The 15,628-nt window shown below is 54.3% G+C and overlaps 1 protein-coding gene across 9 annotated transcripts in view; it reads right to left on the reverse strand.

Annotated features, from left to right (window-relative positions):
• The window catches only part of RGS3 (regulator of G protein signaling 3), a 118,904-nt gene that overhangs the window by 50,714 nt on the left and 52,562 nt on the right, over positions 1-15,628 (reverse strand). For 8 of the 9 annotated variants that reach the window (XM_072727574.1, XM_026002803.2, XM_072727576.1 and 5 more), the window contains 2 exons: positions 10,833-10,876; positions 3,783-3,905 (listed from right to left, as the gene is read on the reverse strand). In XM_072727574.1, the coding sequence (XP_072583675.1) occupies positions 3,783-3,905; positions 10,833-10,876 (167 nt within the window). Of the gene's footprint in view, positions 1-3,782; positions 3,910-10,832; positions 10,877-15,628 lie in introns of those variants that run through there. The other variant, XM_072727578.1, reaches the window with a different exon arrangement.

Genomic DNA, 15,628 nt, shown 5'->3' on the forward strand with positions numbered 1-15,628 from the left:
GTGCGTGTAGTGGGGGCTCGGGGGGAGGTTCAGAGAGTGGACGATGAATGTGCAGCCCAGACCACTCTGGACCTCACTGGACCGCTCTTAGGACCCAACAGGCACAGCCTTTAAAGCATGGAGTGCCATTCCTAGTCACCTCTGCCCAATTAAGAGAGTTCCGGGAAGCCTGGGTGGCTCAGCAGTTGAGCATCTGCCTTCAGCTCAGGGCGTGATCCCGGGGGTCCTGGGATCAAGTCCCACATCCACCTCCCTGCGAGGAGCCTGCTTCTCCATCTGCCTGTGTCTCTCATGAATAAATTAAATAAATAAATAAATAAATAAATAAATAAATAAATAAATAAATAAGAGTTCCATAGGACAGGTCTCATCCAGCTCTGCGACCCCAAAGAACCTAATCTAGTGTCTGGCACAGAGCAGGCATTTATTATGTATATTTGAATAACCAAAATAACATGCAACCTTTTGTCCCTACTGGCTTAGAATCTCAGCAGCCACAGGCGGGACTACCCGTGAGTTATTATTCGACAGTAGAAGCATGCCAGCACACCCCGTGGCCGGGAGTCGAGTAAAAGCTATCCCAGGCAGAAGAAAGGTAGGTTCCCTCCAGGAATAGATGCTGAAGCAATGGGCAGAGTTCTGATGAGAAAGAAGGGTGTGGTGAGTGGAAGGAAGCTGGGTCATTCACTCCTACAGAGAGAGGGAGAGCTTACACAGGCTGACTCAGGGCAGCTCAAAGTGAGCTGAGAAAGGCAACGGAGCTCCCACAGAAGGGGTGTGGGCTGGACGCTGCCTGCCTCGTTGTGTCTGCACTACCACAGCTGGAGCCAGCCCACCCCACCAGCAACCCCCAAGCACCTCAAGACAGCACCGAAAGCCTGTGACTGCCCCACCCCTGAGAGGGGACCCAAGGACCTGGCCCCTACAGGCTGTAGAGTTCACAGGCAACCAAGTCATGCGGAAATCATCCAGAGACTGCATGACCCAAGGCCCTCCATGATAATCTTCCATGGTGAACTTTCAGGAAGATCTCAAAGTTCAAAGAGCAAGAAAGGGCCAGCTGACCTATGCACGAGTGGGACTGCTGAGGAAGCAGCTGCCAGAGGTCACACGGCAGGTAGCGGCACACCTGCCTCTCTTGTTCTTCGAATCCATCTTCTCCGACCTCCCTCTACCTTTTCCAACAAGCATTTCATGTTCCCATTTATGTTTTGCAAATTTGGAAAGAACTTTGCAACCCTTGAGAGGTGTGAGGGTCCCCCATTCCAAGGTTATCGGCAGACGCTACTGAACAGGGTTGAGAAAGGGCGGCATGGGACTTTGGGGAGTAGCCTTGCAAGCCCCTCTTTCCCCAGAGAGGCATCTGAGTTAGGGCAGGGAACAGCCTGGGCAAAGGTTTCCCTCATGCAGCAGAAGGCGGAGCATTCTCAGAAAGAACAAAGAAAAGGCATTAAAAAAAAAAAAAAAGGCATGCTACTCAGTCTGGACAAATCAATCAAGTGAGACTTTCTGCTCACTTGAACAAGACGCTGGGGCCTGAGCTTTGCCTGGCCTTCCCTCTTCTCTCTCCCTGGAAGTCAGCAACCTTAGCAGAATGGCTGTGGCCCCACCCTCGGCAAGGTCCTTCATGGTCACCTCTGAGGCTGCCAGGACCCGGAGGAGCTGCGTGCAGGTGTGGGTTGGCTGGATGGCCACCAGGCCAAGTTACTAAGGATGCGAAAGCCCTCCTGGAGCTCCATGGGACTGGAGAAAATCATAGTTACCAGAAAGTCTCTCGGGGAGTTTTTTGTAAATGACCAGGAGGACTAAGCCACTAAGACTCCTTAAGTGGGTACGGTGAGGGTTAGGGGTGGGGGAGATTGGGCTTGAGACCCCAAGGGGCCTCCGGGCCGAACAAAAGATGGTTACGTAACTGCCTTCTAAGGAAGGTGGGCCAGTGGGGTGTGCAGGACGGCAGCAGGGTCGGGTTCTCAGGCAAGGAGGCAGTTCTGAAGTTGTCCCCATGCTTTAACCTCCTCCCACCCAACACACAGCTGCTCCATTAAAAACACATGTGTAAAGCGTTTTGATTTGAAGAGGTGTCTGTGGCCAGCCCAGGGTGCCCATGGGTCTTGGCATGGCCCTGAAGCCAGGCCCCAGCCGCTAGGGCCCTTCCGGTGTCAGCCAGCCACATCCACAGCCTGCAGGGCCCAGAGCCTGTCTCAGAAACTCAGACTCTGTTCAGTCGCTCAAAGTGTCCTCCCAACTGAAGATGGAGAGATCGCCCGAGGCGCTGAGAGGATGTTGGCAGCACACTTCAGAGCCTGCAAACTCTGAAGTTGAAGCAGAAAGAATTCTCCCCCCCCAGACTAGAAGGAGCTAAGGCCAATAACATAAGAAAGCTGGGGTGGGGGTGGGGCATGAGTTCAGCCATGGATCCTCCCAGGGACTGCCCCAGCGAAGGGAACGGCCTGGTTTCTGACTGTGACCAAGCCAAGCAGCCTACAGCCTCCGCCACCGGTCTGTGTTCATAAAAGAACCTGGAGATAGGAAGGTAGTGACAAGGAGCCGGGGCAGAGGTGGGGCAGTGCACTCCCCACCACTGTGGTTGAGCGCCTGCTGCATACCAGGCACTGTGCCGTGAGCTGTGTATGCACCATCTCATTTGACTCTCCCGGCAGCCCTTTGGAGGAGGAACTGTTGTTCCCAGATGAGGACACCAAAGCACTGAGTAGTAGAGCGACTTGCCCAAGGTCACACCGCCAGTCAGCAGTAGACTGTGATTCGAAGTCCATGCTCTTCCCACTATCCTCCCTCCACAAAGTTACTCTTGCCCCCTGCCAAGTATAAAACAAAATAATTTCCACATCTGAGATTCCAGAATTCTCAGACCATCATTCCCTTCCTTAGGGGATAGCTGGGGAGCTGCTGTCCCCCATGGCCGCTCCAGAGACTGCCAGAAATCTCCTGCCTTAGCAGGCCTGTCCCCACAACCCCCATATGCCCGCTGAACGCACAAGGGAGAAGAAATAGGGCAGCCAGTCTACCGGCTGCCACGCACTTTCATTCATCCTCTCCCCCTGAGCCAGCAGACCAACCACTCAGATCCTTACGCAGCCAACCAGACCAAATCCCCAAATGGCCAACACTCTCACCAAAGAGAAGTCACCTGCGTGACTCACAAATGGGAACTACAACTGTGCCTTGTGGTTGGCATGGAGCCGACAAAGGGCAAGGCTATGATCTGGCTCCCATCCCCTCCACGGGCACCAGGCCAGCTGAGGGGCGCCTATCCCAGGTCAGCCTCTGCTGGGAGGCCCTAATCTTCCCTGATGCTCTGCTGGCCAGCACCCAGTCCCCAGCAAACTCCACTTGGGTCCACTTGGCCGTGGCCTGCATCAAACTAGACAGCTTCTGACGCAGATACCTCCTCCCAAAGATGCCTGCCCTCGGCCAGTGTTAAACACCAGTGTGCTCCCCCTGGGCACGACATGCCAGGCAGCAGCAGGCCAACCCAAATGAGACCTGGCCATAGGCAAGCCATCGAACAGAGCTGAGAACAGATGGCCATGCCCCATCAGGCTCTGTCACTCCACCTGAGCAACGCAAAACCGACTCTGTAGACCCAGTGAGATGCCAAAGGGGAGAGACATTCAAGCACAGGCGTCCCTGCCGAGAGCTTGCTGCTCAGATCCAAGTCCTAAGCTGAAGCTGGTCCCAAGCTCAAATCGGAGCCTTGAGGGTCGAGGCTGGCCGAGGGGAAGCCAGGCAGCCAGGGCTGCGGCCACCGGTGAGGCCCTTACCTTGCTCTCCAGGGGCGAAGCGGCCAGCTGTTGCTGCTTGGCGATGTTCTCCGACAGGCACCAGCACACTCTCTTCTTCTGCTCCTGCGAGTGCGCTTCCAAAGTGAATAAGCACTCTGCCTTCTGACGTCAGGGAAAACAGAGAAAAGGATGGTCAGGGCTGCTCCCTGGTTCAGGGGGCTCCCAGGCCCCAGCCCATCCCTGGGCTCCAGAGGGTGAGGCTGCAGCAGGGAGGGGAGGGCCCACTAAAAGCCACAAATGCACACTAATCCCCAGTGACATCGAGGCAGCCAGAGGAGCAGGGAAGCTGGTTCGGGGGCCAGCTGGAGAGGGAGCGGTGTGCCCGCGGGATGGGGGGAAGGGCGGGAGGCGTTGGTTCCCAACACAGTGGAGGCCTGTGGAGAGCCACAGGACAGAAATGGTGAGGTCACCCCCGGGGACAGGCAGCACAAGGCAGCAGCTGGGGGAGCACAGGGGAACCCAGAGGGCCAAGGTCTCCAGGCCTCTGACGCTCTGTGGAGCCCGGACCCCCCTCCCGCTCACACAGCACCCCCTCCCCCACCTCGGTGCAAGATCTGATCACAAGGGCAAGGTTAGATGGGCAGGTGGACAGACGTACCAACAGAACTCAGACAGAAACTCAGGTCCCTTGAGAAAGTCTTTGGCAGGTGCAGTCATGTGGCCCCTACGGCCGTACTAATGCCTGGCATGGGAGCCGGGGGCGCCCCAGGGCTCCTCAGCTCCGACAAGTGCAATGACAGACTCCAGCTGTCATTCCAATCTCATCTTGCCATGTAACCTTGTTAAGTGCAGGCTCGTCCCCCTAACTAGACTAGAAAGTCCTTCCAGAAAGGCCTTTTCCATCTGGGCCCAGTACGGTGCGTGGCCAGTGATGGCCTCGGTAAGCTCTGGCTCCCGGAGGGACTTCGGGATGAGGTCAAAGGCAGGCCGGCTTTGGTACAAGCACCAGGGTGCTGCCTGCTGAGACCCAGGGAGGGGGGCCCCCCTGGGGCAGGGGTGGGGATGGGGGTAGCTGGACCATGCTGGGGGGAGGGGGGGGCAGTCCAGCACGCCCAGAGCGATCATCCACTCTAGAACACTCTGGTCAGGGGACTGCAGGCTCTTTCTGACTCCACTGGAATTTGATTATAACCTCACAGGGCTGCGATTACATGAGCTCTGCCGGGGAGCTGAGAGCATGGGCTGGATGGCTTGGAACAGAGAAAAGGGCAGTGTTTCTATGCAGTCCTTGTTCCTTGGACTTCTACTGCAGTCGTTCTCGGAGGTCCACAGCTAGGAGGAAGTGGCAAGGATTGAATGAATCCCAGCCTTGCCACTTCCTAGCTGTGGACCTCAGGAAAGCCTGTCAGATGCCAATGGTAATGACATCACCCCCTCTCGGTGCTCATGAGCGAGCAGGGAAGTCATGAGAACAGTCCGAGGCCTCGACAGAGAGCAGCTACTGTTGTTATTACTCAGTCCTTTGCTCACTTAATAAATATTTACTGAGAGCCTGCTACATGTCAGAGGCTGTACTAGGTCGTGGGGGGGTAAGAAGCAAGTAAGAGACACGGAGCCCTGGCCCTCAGGTTGGGGCAGAGACCATAAACCATTGAACAATGGAATAATATCATTACCAATTGTGAAAAGGCCAAAAGGGAGAGGTTCTGCTTGAGCCTGGTGGTCAGAGAAGGCCTCTCTGCAGGGGTGGCATTCGGGTGAAGGCCTGAACTATATAGGCCGGCAAGGCAACTGCTTGGGAGAAACTGTTCCAGGCAGAAGGAACAGCGCATGCAATGGCTCTGAGCTGGGATGGCTACCAGCATCTTCGACTAGCATGCAGGGACGTTCACCCAACCCTTCAGGGTGGGGTCGGCTCCCATGCTAAGTGTTCCCAGCATGCCAGCCGTTCCTTCCTGCCCCAAAGTGCTCAGGCGCTGGTCTTCCTAAAAGCATCAGAGAGGGAAGAAATCGCCACCCCTTGGCTTCAGAGAACTGGGCAGATGTGGTGAGGCAATTGTCCCACTTAACAACATATCCCCTCCACTTCTCAGAACTGCCCCCCCAACCCCCAGTCTGCTGCAGGGAAAGGACAAGCCCAGCAAAGAAGACCCCAGGATTCCCCAGAGGCAAGCCAGCTAGGGCAGGACGTGTCTCACCATATTCCCCGGCCAGGTGAGGGGTGAGGCAAGGACCATGGACCCTTCCAGCCTAGACAGGCCATCTCTCCACAAAGCTGGCCCTGCCTCGACCTAGCGTTTTGGGCTTCAGCACATCCCTTAACCTCCCAGAGCCAAACCTCTTCTTCTCTTTCTGTTCCAAAGCAGGAACTCTGCCTTAATAACAATTCATTTTCTCTAATTATCAGTTTTAAAGAGCGCTTTCCTTTTTTTTTTTTTTTTTTTAAAAGATTTATTTATTTATGATAGACATAGAGAGAGAGAGAGAGGCAGAGACACAGAAGGAGGGAGAAGCAGGCTCCACGCCTGACGCGGGACTTGATCCCGGGACTTCAGGATCGCGCCCTGGGCCAAAGGCAGGCGCTAAACCACTGAGCCACCCAGGGATCCCCCTCCTTTTTTTTTTTTTAAAGAGCACTTTCCTATCCATGCTCTCATTTTGATCTCGACAATCTCATGAAGAGGTAGGAAGGGCTTAGACGGTTGCTCCCAAAAGCAAGGAAGGGGAAAACCATGGCTCAGAGTGGCTAAGGGCCTCCTCCAACTCTTATTGCCAGCAAGTCCCAGAAGCAAGACTCAAAGCCTTGGAGAAACACCCGCTGAGTTTTCATCCCCCAAACCTGAGAGGCCCCTAGGAGGCCTGCTGAGTCACTGCCCCCTGGCAGGAATGCTCCCCCTTGCAGACTGGGCCCAGAAGCAACCAGAGCACGAAAGCCTTCAAAGAGCCCTGCCAGCCAGTGGGTCTCAGAGCAGCTGCAGAGCTCACTGGTAACTTTTTGTACTACTCTACACTGCTCTGAGCTCCAGGATCCTGTGCCTTTTTACAGAAGTGCAGGAAAGCCTCCCCTCAAAGTGAGAGGGCTCCTGGCAAACTCATCTTGAGTCACCGCCCCCCCACATGCCGTACCCCACACAGTGCTAAGTACTTCACCAGGGGGGTCTCAGTACTTCCAATAGCCTTGCAAGGTAAAGGCTGTGATTATCTCCATTTTACTGACAACCACAAGAACCACTTCCTCTTCCTTGCCCTGTAGATAATCTCTTTTTAGAAAATCGTGTTTCTCCCTGCCTGGGATGGTGACCATATGACCTATCTCAGCGTAGAGTTCAGGGCTGAGTCTCTGGCTCTGAGAGCTTGAAGCTGAAAGCCCCATAATGCTAGAGAATCCAGAAGCCTTCTGAGGCACCAAAGACCTAAACCCAGGCCTGGCCCCAGGGGCCAGGGGTTGGCTGTCTTAGATGGGCAAACATGTTGAGGAGGCCCTTGCTCCCAAGGCTCCTTTCTAGGAGCTTTAGAGGTTGATCTGGTCAAGAGAGAAAGCCTAGAACCAACTTCCTCCAGGGTAGCTGAATTCCCATCTGTATACATCTGTCAAATCAAGGACCTATTGCCTGCCTGGCTGCCCTGCATATGAACAGTCTCTCTTAATCCCGAGTGATCTAACTCATTGGTTTCAATGCCGTTGCACACCATGCCCTCACATACCAGGACCCAGGGTCGAGGCCATAAGCATCCTTAAAGGCATCCTCATGTAACTCACTCAGAGAAGGGGCCTCCTGATGGAGCACTGGGCCTGGATTTCTGCATTCAAACATGAGCATCCTCAAATCCAGCCAGAAACCTGGGTGCTCCCGGCCTCTGTAAAACCCCTGTCTTGGGCAACCCGGGTGGCTCAGTGGTTTAGTGCCACCTTCGGCCCAGGGCCTGATCCTGGAGACCCGGGATCGAGTCCCATGTCAGGCTCCCTGCATGGAGCCTGCTTCTCCCTCTGCCTGTGTCTCTGCCTCTCTCTCTCTCTCTCTCTCTCTCTCTCTCTCTCTCTGTGTGTGTGTGTGTGTGCGCGCGCGCATGTATCTCTCATGAATGAATAAATAAAATCTTAAAAAAAAAACCTGTCTTGCCATATCTCCTTGTTCTTGAATTAGTATTATCTTTGTAGGAACTAAAACCCCTCCTGCTACTGTTTGTTCACTTGCCTTGACAAACATCCTCTCATTTAAGTCTAATGACTTTATGACACAGGTAGGAAGGAAAGGCACAGCCTTTCATTTTTCAGATGAGAATACTGAGGCTTGGAGAGGGTAAGTCAGCGGCCCCGGGAGACCTCAGGAAAGGAGATTCAGAGTCTGTCCCCTGCCTCCCCTAGAGCCTGCAGTCTTACCGCGTTTGTGTAACTCTGTATGTACATTACAAGGAACATGAGATATTCCTCTTAGCTTTCTTTTTAAAAGGTCAATAAATCACTGGTGATGTCTCTAATGGAGAATAAATGAATATGAAAAGCTCTCCCCCTGTTATGAAGCTGACAATAACAATAACTACCATTTATGGAGCACTCACCCTGTGCCAGGCTCTGTGCTAAGTGCCTTGACCAGGGTATCTTATTGAATCTCATTTAATCATTACAACAGCCCTGCCAGGTAGGCCCCATCAGCCTTGTTTCAGAGAGGAGTACGTGACTGGCCCAGATCACTCAGTTAGGAAATGGCAGAGCCATGATTCAAGTCTAGGTCTTCCTAACCCCAAAGCTCAGACTCTCAAATTAATGGAGCCAGGATCAGATCCCAAGAGAATGGTTCTTGACCGACATGCCATTTGTCCCAGTGACCTTGGTGTTCCCAAGTCAGTAGGAGGCTGTGTCTGTCCCACAGGTTTGCAGGGGCTGAGGGATACCTGTCCAGGAAAATAGAGACTCCAGGGCCGAGGACTACTTAGGACAATCCCACCCAGCACCTACTGCTAGGAAACAACCAAAGCTGCTGCCCACCCACCCCCTCCCCAGGCAATGGAGGCTTTTGGAATGCAGTAGAAAACCTCTGAAACTCCTGACTCTCTTGCCCCAGTTTCTTTTCTGGGTGCTTCCTGAATGTTAGACAATGAAGATAAACCACTTGTCAGAAGGTCCAGTGACAATGTGAGTTTGGGGTTCCCTGTGGGATCCAAAAGCATCGTGTCGAGCCTATGTGGGGCTACAGAGCAAGCAGGCATCCTGTCTTCCCGTTACAGACGTGCCTCTCACAACAGCCTCCTAGGAGAAAAGAGGCTTCTGGCTGCCTGTGAGCTCCGATCTCCAGCCCCTCTGGATCAGAACTCCTGGCACTTTAACTGAAATAAAAGGCCCTGAATCAATATCCCTTCATCAATCTTTGGAGAGCTAGGCGGTCACAGTTCCCTGGAAGCCAATAAGCAGAAGTGCTTTTCTCTGGACAAAACAAACCAGCCTGGCAGGAAGCTCTCCTAGCATTAAAGAACCTGGAGCTTCATTTCAGGCCCTGCCAGGGAGAGCTGGAATCCAGAGGGGTGAGACTGAGGGGCCAGTGCTCTGACTTTTCCCAGCCTCGTTCACAGCTGCTAGGCTGGTGGCTGGGCTCTGTGGAACCGACTACCCATGGGCTCTGAAGCACCTCTGCCAGCTACTTCCTGTGCCTGGTGGAATGTGCCGACCAGGGGAAGACATCCAATGCCTTCCTGGGCCTTGGGTTGCCATTCTAGGCAGTCAAGGTCCTCAGTTCAGCTCCGACAATGTCCACTGCCCTTTAAAATGCTCTGCCCTCCCATGAAGCTAACTGGCCAACTCCGCCTTCTCCCCCAGGCATCTGTTCAGCCAAGGGGACTCTCTCGAAGGCCTGAACCCCTTTTCATAGCCAGGAACTAAAGGGATGATTTTTAATCGTAAGCGACATACACACTCCTTCTCCAAAGGGTACCTTCCTCTTGGCCAGCGAGTATAGACCATGCCCTGCCCACAGCATCTTGTCCCACCAGACGGGCTGGTGTGTCCAGGACTTTTAGATGGAACAGACTTAAGTAGAAGCAGAGGCTGGGAACGGGTCTAACGAATCCTTGCTTAAAATGGATACTGCCCCTGCTCCTATTAGCAGAGACATGAGACTGGGAATAGAAATTTGGCTGAAAATTCAAGAGTTTCTATGGCTCCGTAGCAATCAACGTTTTCATCACCACGGACTTCTGTGATTAAAGCCCTGGTCTGATGATATTTTATCTCCCAAAGTATATCAAGCAGTAAGTTGTCTGCCTGCTTTTGTTCAGCAAAGGCATAGCACCGCCCATACGTGCTTCTGAGCAGACTGAGATAACCAGGAATACCAATCACACGGAGTGGGCATCATTCCAGCCCCAAAGCGCAGACACTCAATGTTTCCTTTAGCCTGCATTAGCTGGCCCAGGTAAACGTGCAATTACATCCGTGCCCTTTAAAACGCTGACAAGATTCTGCGAGAGGGGTCATGGGTGGTACTTCCTGGAAAAAGAGGGAGAAAGAGGCAGGCACAAGAACCAGGGCAAATCTCCAGAAGCAAGGCTACCAACCAAGTAAAGAAAATGATGCATAGCTGTCAGGCCACAGCCTCACTCTGACCCCTGCAGGTGCTGGAGACCAGAGGGTCCTAAGTGGGGGATCACAATGTCCTTCTGTCCCCTCGGGGCATTTCTTTTTTTTTTTTTTTTTTTTAAGATTTTCTATATTTATTTGACAGAGCGAGAGAGCACCAGCAGGGGGAACGGCAGAGGGAGAGGGAGAAGCAGGCTCCTCGCTAAGCAGGGAGCCTGATGTGGGGCTCGATCCCAGGACCCTGGGATCACGACTAGCAGAAGAAAGATGCTTCACCGACTAAGCCACCCAGGTACCCCCCTTCTAGGCACTTCTGTGCCCACTGCTCTTCCACGCAGAGGTGAGAGACACTGAGGTAGGGACTCCTGTCCCCATTCTAGGGCAGGAAACCCCCCAGGACCACGGTATGAGATGACAAGGAGCCTGGCACTAGAACCCAGGACTAGACACAGACCAATGTCTTCCCACTAGCACCAGGCCACAGAGCTCTCTCTTCAGATCCAGAGGCAAGGACTCACCTCTGCTAGGTACAGCACACAGAATTTCAGGTCTTCTGAAGAACCTTGGAGGAAAGAAAATATAAGACTTGCATTAGAGTCGGCAACACAGTCTAAGCAGCTATAGTACTGCCAGCTGCCTCGCCCAGAAGCCCGTGTGCAGTACCTTCCAGAAAAAGAGGAAGAAGGAGGCAGGCACAGGGGACAGGGAAATCTCTGGAGGGAAACCCACTTAGGAACTAAGCAGATGGAGGCACAGCAGTAAGGGCTTTACCCACAGGTCTGCATCACCCCAGGGATGCTGCAGTCCCACTCCCTTGACAGGTAGCCAGGAACACCTCTGGGCACAGGTCCAGGGAGCTGTCACCTGCCTCAGAAGGCTTCCGTCTTTCCATGCTCCCTGCCATGAGGGACACGGAGGGACACAGAGGCAGCACACATTTGGGTTTTCCTTGAAATGCTCCCAATTGCCTTCGCCATTTCAAGGTTCAACAAGGGGCCACTTACTTGCTGGATGGACCTAGGAATGTTTGGGCTGTGCAGCGAGATCCCCAGTCATGGGCTGGATGTTGCCCGCAGATGGCCTCCCAGCCTGGGCCCAGCCCCTCAGTGTGTTTTCCTAGAGCCCCAATTTCCAATCCCAAATTGCCCACCCTCCACTTCTCCACCTGGGAGGCAGCTGGGAGGAACCGTCGGGCTCCCCACGCCTCCAGCAGAGGGGCTAAGGCAGAGAACCTACAGACGACCCATTTGGTCCCAGTGCTTCAGAAACACTAAGACCAAGAGGTGACCCCTGGCTGCTGGGGAAGGCTCCTTGGAGGAGGATCCTCTTGAACTTCAATGCAAGATGGGAAGAAGGACACTCTGGGAGGTGGGAACAGCACTGGTAAAGGCACGGACGTGCAGAAGCACAAGCTGTGGTTCAAGGGATAGCAAGTGTGAGGAAGAAGCCCTGCCCCTTCCCTGACCATTGCGGGCTGCTCCTCGGAACCTGGCATCACTCCCCACTGGGGCATTCTTTGGGGCACAGACCAGGGATGGTTAGCAATTTCCTGAATTTCAAGCAATTGACCTCACTGGGCAGGTAGTCATTTTTGAGAGAAACAACCATACCACATGTATAACAACACACACTTACAGTGCCATGTGCCGACCGCTGTGCCACCTGCTGTCCATGCAGAAGCTCGACCCTTGCAACAACCCCCAGGACGCAGGGGCCACTAGCATCCATGATTCGTGTGGGGAAAACTGAGGCTCAACACACATTTGAATCGAAGAAGTTGTCCGATAAACCAAAGTGGGTTGCAAAGCAAAGCTGATCAGGTAACAGAGATAGTGGGGCAAGCCAACTCCTAAGAAAAGCAGTGAGTGAAGGCCCTCGTGTGGGTGAAGACCAGGCCCCCCTGCAGCAAGCATATGGGCAATTCCCTAGGTCCAGGGGTGCCAGCAAGAGCCAGAGAAAAATAGTCCAATAGTCCAATGGGGGGGGGGGGGCAGGGGAGTTCACTCTGGACTCAGAAGAAATCCTGCTACTTCTCCTCACCTAAAGGAGGGTCGGGACGGAGAGGGCCCCCCTAGGAAGCTCATCATGTTTAAGAAACCTCCCATTTGGAAACTTCCATCAACTATTTGCCTTGCTGAGGGTGGAGACAAGGGGAGGTGGTTTCTTTTGTTTAAGAAAACATTCTGGATGCCTCCTTGGCTTTCCAGAAGCAGATCTTAGTGCCAAGGGAGAAACAAAAAGATCTATGTAAGAAAATAACAGAAATGTGGGTTTTAGAAGCTGGCAGTGAGAGATAAGAAGGCTCCAGATGGGAGGGGAAAGCCAAGGAGATGGGAGCCTCGGGGAGACAGGAGGCCAAGAGATTGGGGGAGGCTCAGCCTACGACATATTCCCAATGGCAGGGGGTGGTTGACGGCTGCTTGACAACTTCCTGGGCTGTGACACCCCCTGCCACCACCCTCCTACATTACCCCAAACCTTCCCTGAAGTCTGTTCCACATCACAGCCTTGTGCTGGCAGCGCTTTGAGAGAAGGATGGAATGGGGGCAGCGCTCAGCATGGCTCAGAGCCTCAACAAGGGACAGCAAGCCCCCGGAGCCCAGGGTGCCAGGAAGGAGGCGTAGCCGCAGAAAAGTGGTGGCTGACCCAGGAGAGCCACCTCACCCCGTCAGAAACCCTTCTGGGACATTAGACCGGGCCCTGGGCTTTCCAGAGTGTGGAGAAGTACAAAGAAAAGAGACCTGGAGGCAGCACACATTTGGGTTTTCCATCCAATACTCCAGCTACCTTCATCATTTTGAAATTCCACCGCAAGTCACTGGCTCCTGGGTGAACCCTGCTTCCCACCAAGGACTGTGGGCCGTGCAGAGAGAGGTCCAGAGGCCCAGAGATGGCTTCGTCACTCGAGTCTGATCCCTGTCATGTTCCCAGAGCCCTCTCAAGCCTGGTCTGAGATCCCAAACTCAGCCATTCGCCCAGCACTCCCTATGCTTGCGTGACAAAGCCAAGAGGGGTGCTGTTTCCATTTTCCAGTTGCAGAAACTGAGACCCAGGGAGAGAAAACAATTTGTATAGGCATGCAGTAAGTGAGGGGTGGAGCTGAGATTCGAACCCAGGCCGGCTGCCTCTGAAGCCCAAGTTCCAACCAGTGCGTCTCATTTCTGCTCCCCCTGCCCCGCACCCCTTTACTTCTCTGCATCCCACCAGACTCTGCACTCCTACTCCAGAGGTGGGAATGTGTCTCTCCCCCTGCTATGGCCTTGGAGGCAGCTGGCACTGAGGTGAGCTTGGAGGATGTGCTCAGCAAATGTCAGCTGACTAAATTTAACTCCAAGTGTTCCAGCAGCTGGAACCCTAAGCAGCTGAGTTCCCGAGACTGGGTACCTGGCTCCCTCGTGGTGGATGGAGAGCCCAAGAATCAGCTGGACATTTCCAGGCCATCCTAAGAGAACAGAGCAGGCCAGGAAGACACACTGTGGGCGGGATGCTGGCCCCTGGGAGAGAGAAATATAAAGACCAGCAAAGCCAGTGGGTGGCAGAGACAGGAAGAGGCCACAATGGGCCCTGGATGACCAGAGATGTCCCAATTGTTAGCACCAACTCTCCGCCTGTTCCCATTATGCTGCCATTCAGACCTGCTGTAGTTTGGGGATGCTGGGGAGGAGGGCAGGCGAGGTTTACGTGGCCACCACCAGCTGGGAGCCCTGGAGAAGTGTGCCCCAGCCCCTGAGCTGCACAGCACTTCTAGTCTCCTAGTCGCTCATGCATTCATTCAGCCAACAGACATTCACTGGGCACTCACAATGCTCTGTACCTCGTGCTAGGCCCTAGGAGGATGCTTGGCCAGCAGAGCTAAGCTCCATTCGGGCAAGTCACACACAGCAGTCATTGCTCCCTGGGTGGCATAGGGTCCCCCCTGCTGGGAAAAGCCCTTGTCAGCCCCAGCCCGCAGGAAAGGCAGGGTGTGCTCCTTATTACCATCTTCTTTGCCCCAAACTGAACTTTCTATGCATGTTGACACACCTGGGAGGCACGAGCAACATTAATCAGAGGCCATTCTGTCAATAGAAGCTCCCGCCGAGGCCCCAGATGGATCTCTTAAAAGCCTCACTCAGGCCCTCGCTGCTGCAGTGGGAGATGGGCTGGAGGCCAGGTGCCGGGACTCAGGACCCTGGGTCCCACAGCCCCAACTCCAACTGCAGGAGAAGGGGACACTGGATTTCTGTGAGCCCCGGGAACCACAAGCCTGTCTCAGGGGAGTGGAGGCAGGGGGAGGCGGGAGGGGCTCCACTAACGTCTGGAGGAAAATCTAAGAGATGAGACATGCACCTGTATGCTCAGTGTCACCGAGCCTTGTCCCTGGAGAGCCATGTTCACTGTTTGCTGGAGAAGGGGCTGGAGAAGGGCAAGACAACACGTCTGCACCAAACCACCTGCACCAAACCGTCGCAGCAAGTCCAGAATACGTGCACACTCACACACACACACACACACCTCGACACCCATGCCAAGCCAGCAGGCTCTCCTGGCCGTGGTCCTCTCTCCTGAGGGGTGCCAGCCTTGGCCACCCTCAGCCTACCACCTATCTGCAGGGAGAGGATGTGGTCTCTAGCTCAAGGAAGCCATGTCTGCACAAGGCTATAGCTCACAAGAGCTCAGCATCTGGAAGGTCTCTCTGCAACACCTGAGGCCCCACACCACCCACTCGGACCAGCCACCACCCAGTAGAAGACGGAGCTCACCCAGACTCTAACTTCAAGGCTTGGGTCTGAGGGCTCCAGCAGGGGAAGAGCCAACCAATCCCCAGCCGAGCACCCCCAGCCCACCCCAAGGGGTGGAGGCAGGATGTTTAGGCACCATCTACCATCTCACAGCAACCTCGTGTCAGGGCACGTCAGGGCTGGGAAAAACAATCAAGGATGGGTCCAACCCATCCTTCACAGTCTGAGACACCAGAGTCCAGAAAAGGGAGCCGGCCAGCTGAAGTCACAGAACACGTTAGCAGCGAAGCAGAGCCCAGACCCCAAACTCCCAGCTCTGACCCTCCGCTCTTCCACGGCCTCTTCTCTCCCACTCCAGTCCCATCACAAAGCATGGCCAGTTTGAGCCTCTCTTCTTTCCCCTCCCCTCTTCTAGCAGGAGGCTGAGCAGATGAGCATCCTGGGCTCATGGCCCCAGACCTGGGTGATGAGCATGATGAGCACAACTGAGTAAAGGTCTGGGTCTTATAATCAGTCTGTCGGACTGTGCATCTTATCGGGCACCCCATCCCTGACTGGGTCCTGATTGTCTGAGGCGGGGTATGCGTGCAGGG

The sequence above is a fragment of the Vulpes vulpes genome, chromosome 12 (genome assembly GCF_048418805.1).
Source record: "Vulpes vulpes isolate BD-2025 chromosome 12, VulVul3, whole genome shotgun sequence".
NCBI lineage: Eukaryota > Metazoa > Chordata > Mammalia > Carnivora > Canidae > Vulpes > Vulpes vulpes.